Source organism: Ciona intestinalis, chromosome 1, assembly GCF_000224145.3.
Source record: "Ciona intestinalis chromosome 1, KH, whole genome shotgun sequence".
Taxonomy (NCBI): domain Eukaryota; kingdom Metazoa; phylum Chordata; class Ascidiacea; order Phlebobranchia; family Cionidae; genus Ciona; species Ciona intestinalis.
Window position 1 is genome coordinate 2,519,077 of NC_020166.2, and position 10,660 is coordinate 2,529,736.

Here is a 10,660-nt window from a genome sequence, read left to right on the forward strand (position 1 = left end):
AAAAATTATACACAAACTACAGATCGTATGGAAGCGAATAAAACACGATTGTTTTATAACAATCTCGTTTGTAATGTAACAATCGTAATGGTTTATTAAAGTTATTCTGGCGTAAATAATCGTTAGATTATCCACGATGGACATGCGTAAAACTTACACCAATGTTTCATTTATTAAAAAGACGTTTCTAATTAAGTATAAATAATGTAATATTGGTCCTAATTTACCGCATAAAGTAGAATAAAAAGATTAGTGTGCAAAACCAATATCTAAAGCGTTTATTTCGCTTTAGAGATAACGTTGTTTTTTATCTGTATGACAGACCCCTTTTGAACGCGCTAGTTGCACCACTGGCTGCAAAAGTTATAAATACTTTTTAATTAAATATTTTTTATTGGAAATTACGAAACGAGACGTTTTTTTAACCGCAAACCACGTGCTCTGTAATATTTAAATTAGCGATGCTTTTCGACTGAATATGAACGCGTTCTCGTACGCCTTTCTCCTTGATGACGTCATAGGTGCTCGGGCTCGGGCTCGTGCCGAGCTTTTCGTTGAAGCTCGGCGCTCGGCGAACCCGAGCTTTTACAACTTCAGCACATCCCTAATACATACTGCACCAGAACATTGGTAAAAGAAAAACAATAGAAAAAAATAATTTAATTACAAAAATATTTGCAGACATTTATTGATAATTTTAAACAGCAGACTTATTATAAAAAAAATTGTAAAAATAGACTATCCATAAGTATTACTATTTCACAATATAAGGGAAATAAACTGTGTTACAATACTTAAACACTGTTAAAAAGAATACTAAACAAAAGTTATCCATTATAAAAATCTGCAACATAAAAAAATTTCCTAAAATTATCCTTAAACTTATTCTTGAAAAATAAAAAAAATAAAAAAGTAAAAAAGTAAAAATTTGTTCTAGTGAATAGAACACTTACTTTTATAAAAACAAAACTTGCATCGTTAACACCAGTGTTCTGATAAACTCGAACAGATACATTACTAGAAGCCACAGATACAAGTATATCTAGTGCACCGTTATTTTGTATGCTGTAAAATGAAGCAGAGAATGCACCCTCTGTGTTGGGCAATGTCAGTTTGTAGGAAAACTGGAATCTGACATTCTGGCATTTTTTACCGCTGTGGGAAAATGTATTAAACATGAAGAAAGTAAAAAGGCTATTGTTGATATAGTAGCATGGGGGAAGATGGGACACCTTTAGCACATACTATCTAAATATCCTGATCGTGTTTTAAACAATTAACAACGGTCTATGTAAGTCGTGGAATACGGTTTTATAAATGTTCTTTGTTTACTACAAAATGCGATAAGAATTATTGCATAAAAAGGTGTCCCGTTTTTATATGTTTATGGGGTTTTTGTTAGTATTTAGGTGCTAACGGTATCCAATCTTACCACACATTACAAATTACAATAAAATGTCAAAAAAATAGAAAATCTTATATGTGGAATTAGCAGTAATACCAGTCATTAAAACACACTACAAGTAAAAACAACTTGAGTAAAACTAGAAAAAAAAATAGAAAAATTTAAAACTTTATAAAAATTATAAAATCCATAAAAAAACAGCAAAGAAAAAAATTCTCACGTGCAGGGGCCCCCGTACAAGATGTGTGCTTCTGCTGCCACCGTGTGGTTGACATTATACATCACACAAACGAGATCGACATAGACATCTTGGTTGAAATCACCCAGAACCAACGTGATTGGTTGGTTTAAATAACTAAAACAACATTTTGGTTTATTTGGATATACAAAAAAATTAAAAATTCACTAAAAACATATTTTTTAATTACAAAATTAAAAGCCATCTTCAAACGACTGTAAATGTGTGTGTTAGACTATTATGAAAATTACAGCAACAAAGGTTACGTTTAAATGTAAAACTATTAAAGAAAAATACATAAAAACTTAACCACTTTCAGAATCATGGTCCAAAAAATTTAAATAAATTAAGATCATTAAGTAATTCATATTGTATGTCAGGAGTGCAGCCATCAAAAGAAATTATAAGAAATCATAGCGTACAGATCAGACAAAAAAGAGTGTAAGTATATTTATATATAATAATTTTAAAAAGAAATAATTTACAGAACTCACTTTGCTTGCGAAGAGATAAAATTGAACTGGTTATTGTCAGAAAATATTTCAGTCCATTCCTTATCAAAATATACCAAGATATTGCTTCTTATGCATCTGCATGATATTGTCATTTAATTTTTAAGGGTAATGCCTTTACTATTAGTATGGTAACTGTTATGATATTTCGTTAGGTCCCCAATACTCTTTGTTATAGCGCCACCATGCGGTATTTGGTGAGTCACGTGTTACGTTACGACATTGAACGACATTGACTAAGGTTTTTGTTTTTAACATTATTACATATTACACTGTGACGTTTGAACTACTTTTTAAGATCTGTTTTGTCTCATAACTTGTTTCTCATTTAATAAACGACCGAAGGTCATAACAGTAACCATTAAGAACAAAGTATTAGGATTGTTCAAGAAATATGTAAATATACCGTAAACATTATTTTAAGTTAAATAACATTATATTTGACATAGGATATATAAACATACCACTATTTTAATATAGCCTGTATAAAAAATATAAAAAAATAGAAATAATATGATAACTAATGATATGTCAATATTTAATTGAAATCATGTTTTTAACAATAAAAAAACAAGAGAACCTTTTATATATAATAACAAAAAAAACAACAATAAAAGTAACATAGTGTGTCAAAGAAATAGAGAAAAAAAACAGTGTGGTAATTATATATATATATTTATATATATGTGTTATATACCAATATTCAATTCAAATCATGGATAAAAACAACAAAAGCACATTTTAATTTTATTAAAAACAACAACAAAAAACAAACGGCACCTTTTATTATCAACCTTACAAACAGGAAGAATATGTTCTTGTTGTCCGTCCCCGTTTATATCCGCAAACGCTGATTGTCCAATTTCAAAGTTGTCGTATTCATTAGGTAATGAATAGTTAGAAAATAAGTGAGGTCCGAGTTCAGTTCCCTGCGTGGGGGATTTGAATAAATCAATGTAATTACTAATTCATTTATCCTAGTGTGGAGGGGCAATGACAGTCGTTATCACGCATGTGTTTTGGTTATTGTCAGAAATTAAAAAAAAAAAATAATCACCCACGAAGTAACATACATGGTAACTTGTAAGCTGACACGAGGTGTATGAACACAAGTGTTATAACAACTGTCGTTTTCTGGCCACATGAGATATAGCAAGTTACATTCATTCATTCATACATTTCATGGGCGCTTATGAGTTACTAATCATGTAACTTTATCTGTGATTAGTTTTGAATAAAAAAGTGATTTAAAAAAATGAATCTCAAAGTCTAGAGCATTTTAACCGAATATTGAAATCTGAAATGTCATATATATATAAATATAGTTGTATCTTGTACTACGAAATCAAATGGGATATAGCACGAAATGATTAAATATAGCATCAAACAATTATCCAAAACAGTTGACATACCTGCCAAACCTCAAATACAATTCTACCATTTGTATCGAGTGTTGTAACAAACAAGTCAGCTCCACCATCACCAGTTAAGTCAACAAATGCATTTGAGTGTGGGAACTTGACTGGTTTGCTTGATGCTTTCGAAAATGATGTGTGTTCAAATGACCAGTTACCGGTAATAGCACCAGCGTGTCCCAACCAGAATTGTCTGTATGAATGAATAAATGAATGTAATTTGCTTTATCTACACATGATTGAAAAATTAGTCGTTATAACACAGCTGTTCTGTTTCATACACCTCGACCTCGTGACCGTTTACGAGTTACCAAGAATGTAACTTTGTGGGTGATTGTTTTTTAGATTTGTTATATATGGCTGACAATATAGACCAGTGGTTCTCAACCTTTTTAGCTTACGGACGTATAAAATTTCATAACAAATTTTGCGGACTGTAGAACTTTAAAAATAAAATTAACCCAAAATGTAAGAACGAAAACTATAATTTAATGAGAAATAAGATTTTGCGGACCAGGAAAAAAGTTGACTAGTAAAAAAGTTGACGTGGCCAGGCAGCGGTCCCACCCGCAGGTTGAGAACCACTGATTTAGAGACTATTGCCGGCGCCGTGGCATAGTGGTTAGCACGCCTGCTGTAACCCAGAGGTAATGGGTTCAAGGCTCCACGTTGCTACCATTGTGGGTGTATGTGTCCTTGGGCAAGACAGTTAACGGCAATTGCTCCAACCCAGTGGTCACTAATGGGTTGTCCAAATTATCAGCCATACATAAAAAAATGCAAAAAATCTCCCAAAAAATAATTACCCACGAAGTAACATACATGGTAACTCGTAAGCTGGCACAAGGTGTTAAACCCGTGTAATAACAACTGTCGTTTTCCGGCCACATTGGGTGGACTCATTGGACCATTGGGTGAGAGCAATTGGCACCAAGTCACGTAAGTGTATTGTCCCTGAACATATTTTACCTAGTCCCATTTGCAATTGTAACAAACAAATCAGAAACCATATCAGCATTTGCATCCAGTAGTAATGGTTCGTCAATTACTTGACCATCAATATCGTTTTGAGAGGTAAACTTATTTTCTGAATCACCCCAGAATATTTTTATTTGCACCAGGTTAGAATTGCTGTTGCTGTCTGTGAGAAAACATAAAATCTCAGATAATTTTGTTTTTGTAATGGAATAAAGCATAGAATATCAGAATGATAATAATATTATATATATAATATATATATATTTAGCCTAATTGAAAATCTGTGTTTTAAACAATTAACAACGGTCTATGGGAGTCGTGAGATTACGGTTTTATATTTCTTTGAATGTTCTTTGTTTACTACCAATTGGGACGAAAAAATAGAATGAAAGGTGTCCTATCTTCTCCCACCCTACTATATATATTTATTTTATATATAAATATATATTATGGCCTAATTGAATTACACAGTAATATAATGAGTTGCCTATTACAGAAATAATAAAAAATATTCACAACTGCTACCATACTGGTATTTTTTTAAATAAATTGCAATTTTCAACACAAATTTTATATCCTAGAATACCTAATTATTCTGTAATGTGCATTCGTGGCTATTTAAAATTATCCTTTAAAGCTCACCTTTTAATGTTATCAATATATCCACATGTCCGTCCCCATTATAATCTCCAGGTATCACACCAAGTATGGAAAGATTATCATCAGTTATAACAAGTGACTTGAATTGCACAAGCCTGGTTTCTGTTCCACCGTACACAAGTTTTAATTCTTTACGACTCTCTGTGTGAAAAAAAGCAAAAACACATTGCTTATTTTATTTTTTTAAGTTTAGTAAATTTGGATGTAAATGATTGAATGAATGTTACTTACTGAATGAATTTTAGTGTAGAATAGTTAAACTAAAGTTACACAAACAGTTGTCAAGCATCAAGAACCTCATCTGGTATAAATTATGCTTGTTTTTAGTTTTTACCCTGTGTTTTATTGATTGTTGTTTTGTTACTAATTACTGTTCTATTTTTGTTGCTGTGTTTTTATTGTTGCTTTTTTTAATTGCTGTTTTTTAAGTTTTTGATCTTTGCCATTATATTTGAAAAGATAAATAAAATTTATGATTACAGTATAGTATCCATTTTTCAGTAAACATAATATGAAGATTTCAAAAGTTAAGAATTAAAATTAAATTAAAGAAATACCTGATACAACACAGATGTCCGTCAGTTTATCGTTATTTATATCAACGTATGCAGCAACAAACCCACTCCTGCTGGAAGGGGTGGTGAACACCTAAAAAAGGTTTAGTGTTTATTATAATATTATTGTATATTAATAATACCTTTTATATTAATAATACCTTTTATATTAATAATAACTTTTGAAGTAATAACAACTTTTATTTTAATAATAATACTTTTTACAATAATAATAATAATACCTTTTGAATTAATAAAAAAAATTATATTAATAAAAACTTTTATAATAATAGTAATTGTCTGCTAAATTACATTAGCAAAGATTGAAAAAGAGTTAAAACTAAAAGACAGAATATAGGCTACCAAAAACAAACATTGGTGAAAAAATAAAAAAGCTTTTAAATAAAAACTATTTAAATTTAGTTGGAAGAAAGAAGTGTCGTTCTACATTTAGCAAGTAGATTGTAAGTTCAACATATATATTTTTGTATAAAATTAAATTATTAAATAGCATGCCACAATTATACAGTTTGACTTTTCAGAAAAACAAAAGTGATGATAGTCAAATTTGGGATTCGAAGTCAACTAAAGCGTGGCAAGCATATACATTTGACTAACTTTTCACAATATACATCATACATGTATATGCGGACGGTAAATGATAAACGATTATGTAATAATATGCATTAAAAACTTTATGTGTCATTTTAATTACGGTAAAAAAGATTTAGAAATATTTTAAACAAAAAAACAGGATATAGTAACAAAACAAAACTTGTTAAAACACACTATACAGTTAAAACCATATTTGCATCTATAGCAGACAAACAGACCATTTATATGGTTTGTTATTTTTAGATTGTGATTGATGTAAAAAGTTCCAACAAAAAGTCTTTTACCTGTCCCGTCACATCAGTAACAAGGTTTTGGGCGTCGCAGAATCTAAAAATGATGCAAACTTGAATAAATAAGAGCCACATATTAAACAAAAGCATTAATTTCACGAAAATTAAGCCAAAGGTTACGAAAACAAAAATTTAACATTTCCGCTAAGGGGAACCCCCTTATCATAAAAACACATGACATCGCGATTATATTTTAGTTTTTAAGATTTTGACAGTATAGTATAAATAACCTCATTTATTTTACATCTACTTGGTTTTATTGTGGCAATAAAAGTATTTATTAAGATTACCTTATCATATAAATTATTCTTAAATTTATTACAAAAGCCTGGGGGCCTAATTGGTCCAAAACCATTTTCATGGTTATAGTAGGGTGTAACACCTGTCAGTAATGTCCACCGTGTAATTGTTCGCGTTGTTAGAGCTGTTTCCGCGTATTTAGACACACTGTTTGCGATATTCGCGCGTAGCGAGGGACACCCACTGGAATTCGTGCTTATACTGCGGTTGATGACAGCCGATTAGTTTTAAGATTTTTTAAATCAAAGAAAGCAATTCTAGTATGGCATCCCGTAATTAAACTGGCCTATGTTAATAATTTGGTGACTGGACAAAGTTTGTTGTTCATAGCACAAATTACACTGTACCGTATTTATCAGAAAAATCTCAGTGTGGCAAAACTTTTTACTTGCAAATATTTAGGCTTTAATTGTAACAGTATGGTGTTCCTCGTGAAAATCGCTACGGCAATTAGGCTTTAAAAAAGAGGAAACACGATTGACAAGTTTTTAATTTATCTCTTGAGTTGCGATCAGGACTCAAGAAAATCGCTGGCTTATAGCAAAAATGCGCTGTTTATAGGGCGTCGTTAAAAGTACATGCAACTTGGGGGCTGATGGGTCTCGTCTTGTTCCAGTCTACCATATATTTATAGATTTATACAACCATATCCTCACAACTCCAAAAATAAGCGTTATTAATTTTTCAAAACATTTTTTCGCGATAATTTTGTTTGGCAGTGGAGTAAATTTTTTTTTTTTCTTTTTTTGTTAATTTGATTAATGTAAATATTTGTTAGTATGAATACACGTCAAGAAGAATGTGATTGTTCAAATGGTATAGGGCACGTAAAAATAAAATTGTTCCGCTTTATCTCTCTCTTTACCACACCCTACTATATTTGCAATAAACGAGTGCTGGTGCATAGTTTAATTTGGTTTGTGTATAGTATGGATACAAAAACAGCGAATAACATTCGATGTTTACAGAAGCGGTAAGTATGTTATGGTTTGGCCCAGGGTTACGTAGAAATACTTGTAAACTTCGTGTTGTTTTAAAAATGACAGATGACGTGTATGCCGTTTTCATGATATCACGTATTTATGGTAGCGGCGGGTTTTGGCAAATGCTTCCTTGAACCTTTTTTTGCACGGTAGCTATTATATGCCCACAGCAAGTACTCGCATAACTATCATAAGGGCGTCAATATAACTGCTCCAAAGAGTGTGTATGCTTGGCCAATGCTTTAAATTAAACAATATACTATATACAACAACAAAAATTTTAAGAGATAAAAAAAATGTGATCCACCAAGCGACTTACGCCATCTCCAAGCATGATTCCCACTAGTTGCGTTGCAAACAAAGTTAACACGAAAGAGAAAATAAGTAGATTATACCCGAAAACGAAAGCGCCATGTCTACAATAGCCACACGGTCTGCAAGTAGAGTATATCCAGAGTCTGCAAGTAGAGTATAGAGTGTAACCAAGCCCAAGGTCACGCATTTTATCCAAAACATTATTTATTTGTTTTTTGTCAATAAGGGTGTTTTGACAACTGTTGTTTTGCTGTTACTACACTCTAAAAAAGACGCAAAATGTTCAATAAGCTTGGCGCCCTCTATAACTATTAAACTTATACGTGACCGAAGAGACATTTGTATTAATCAATGCCGCAAGTGGGCGCCATGTGCTTCAACAATGTTGTCGCAATAAGTCGCATGTTGTTTTGTATGGTGTGTCTATAATGTCATTTCAAAATCAAAGTATCAAACTGAGGATATTTCCTAATCTTTTGTGTATTACGCTTTGCTGTTGAAATTCGCTGTCAGTGTTTTATCGTTCACTTGCGTAGTACCGCGGTACTGCTTAATTGATAAGACAGCAGACAGATGCTAACGGCGTGTTAGAAGTTTGGATAACAAGATAAGAGCTGACTGAACGTACATTTTTATCTATGAACTCACAACCAAACTAAATTCTAGCGCCGTGGCTAAGTGGTTTAGGCGCTAACATCGCGACCGAAAGGTACCGGTTCGACGCTCGGTGCTGATACCGATTGACGTATATTATGTTCTTGGGAAAGATGTTTGACACAAGTCCACCATTTTAAGCGCGCGTGCTTTGGACATGACACTTAATTAACAAACATTGCCTTACGAGTGTTCATTAACGGGGCATCAAATTGTGAGCCACTATGATATAAAATCCAAAATTCCTGCAAAGTTGCATGAAATTCAAAATCACGTGTATATTTTAAGACACCCATATTATAACTACTAAAGTTTTCCAATGATGCACAGACAAATTTATTTTTTGTATATCATTCTTTCCTAAATTATTTTATGTCTTTTTAATTTTTTTACTCTTCTTTATTCAATCCGTATTTAAAACACAATAATAAAAATATTACAAATTCACAGCATACACAGTATCCTAGTATCCTACCTTATTCCCTGATATAACCATATGAAGTTTTAGTAGAACATGGATGACCCAATTACAACTCATGAGTTTGTATTGCCTGTAACAAAAGTAAAAAATGATGCTGACATGAAACTATGGATGAAATCATCTGCATACAATGATTTTCTGGGGTTTTTGACAATGTTAAACGCAGCAGTAAAGGGTAAACCTTCAAGTACACTATGTCAAATTTCCCCTAGGACTCAAGCCCTGCTGGATCTATTGGACACCCTATCACAATGGGTCGATGATTGCCCTGCAATAGAGCAACCTCAAAGGTTTGGGAACAAAGCATTTCGGACCTGGATGGAAAAATTACGAGAAAATGCGACAAAACTTGTCCAGAATATTCTACCTGAAAATTTACAGCGAGCAGCAGAAGAAGTAGCCGACTATTTAATCAATAGCTTTGGAAATCAAACTAGAATTGATTACGGGACTGGCCATGAGGCATCTTTTGCTGCGTTTTTGTGTATTTTATATAAACTCCGTCTATTTACCACTGAAGACCAATTATCTCTCGCCACAAAAGTTTTTGTATCTTACCTCAATTTGGCACGGAAACTGCAGAAAACGTATAGAATGGAACCAGCCGGAAGTCAGGGTGTTTGGGGTTTGGACGACTACCAGTTCATTCCATTTATTTGGGGCTCGTCCCAGTTGTGTATGAATCCTGATATAACACCGAAGGATTTTGTCGAGCCCAAAGTTGTAAACAAGCACCATGAAGACTTCATGTTTCTTGAATGTATAAAGTACATAAATGAGGTCAAAACGGGCCCGTTTGCTGAGCACTCGAACACTTTATGGGGTATCAGTGGTGTCCCACATTGGAGCAAAGTAAATTCGGGACTTATAAAAATGTACAAAGCTGAAATGCTGCATAAATTTCCTGTAATTCAACATTTTCGTTTTGGTTCAATTTTGTCATTTACTGAGTATAAATAGGTAATTAACACAAAATGAATACACACAAAAGCAGTTTGGGATATTATGTTTCGCTTTTTTTTTTTTTTTATATAATAATAAACAAGTCCCCCAAATTTTACCATTGAACTGTGTTACAAGTACTTGCTTTAAACATAGACGAAAACAGTATACACCAATGCAAAAAGATGATTTATCTGTACTTTTTGTTCAAATATTACTAATCTCCTAACAGGAAGTATTATATTACTGTGGAAATGATAGCTGTAACCACTCAGTCTACTGTTACCATTTCTTTATTTACTAACAGCCATTATTGTA

General features: G+C 32.4%; 2 protein-coding genes across 2 annotated transcripts in view; one reads left to right on the top strand and one right to left on the bottom strand.

Annotated features, from left to right (window-relative positions):
- The window catches only part of LOC100175577 (T-cell immunomodulatory protein-like), a 9,607-nt gene extending 2,564 nt beyond the window's left edge, over positions 1-7,043 (bottom strand). The window contains exons 1-10 of the mRNA XM_009863884.3: positions 6,958-7,043; positions 6,662-6,704; positions 5,766-5,856; positions 5,191-5,349; positions 4,540-4,711; positions 3,568-3,763; positions 2,936-3,084; positions 2,138-2,233; positions 1,626-1,760; positions 954-1,155 (exon numbers count right to left, since the gene is read on the bottom strand). Of these exons, the coding sequence (XP_009862186.1) occupies positions 954-1,155; positions 1,626-1,760; positions 2,138-2,233; positions 2,936-3,084; positions 3,568-3,763; positions 4,540-4,711; positions 5,191-5,349; positions 5,766-5,856; positions 6,662-6,704; positions 6,958-7,028 (1,314 nt within the window). The 5' untranslated portion in view covers positions 7,029-7,043. The remainder of the gene's footprint in view (positions 1-953; positions 1,156-1,625; positions 1,761-2,137; positions 2,234-2,935; positions 3,085-3,567; positions 3,764-4,539; positions 4,712-5,190; positions 5,350-5,765; positions 5,857-6,661; positions 6,705-6,957) is intronic.
- Positions 7,044-9,348: 2,305 nt separating this feature from the next.
- Positions 9,349-10,561, top strand: LOC100185791 (serine/threonine-protein phosphatase 2A activator-like). Its single transcript, XM_002128164.5, has one exon. The coding sequence runs from the start codon at positions 9,434-9,436 to the stop codon at positions 10,358-10,360; it is 927 nt and encodes a 308-aa protein (XP_002128200.1). The 5' UTR covers positions 9,349-9,433; the 3' UTR covers positions 10,361-10,561.
- Positions 10,562-10,660: the final 99 nt, after the last annotated feature.

What these genes read in the sequence shown, in the direction of transcription:
- LOC100185791 (XM_002128164.5), top strand. Translation starts at nt 9,434, where the DNA reads ATGGATGACCCAATTACAACTCATGAGTTTGTATTGCCTGTAACAAAA.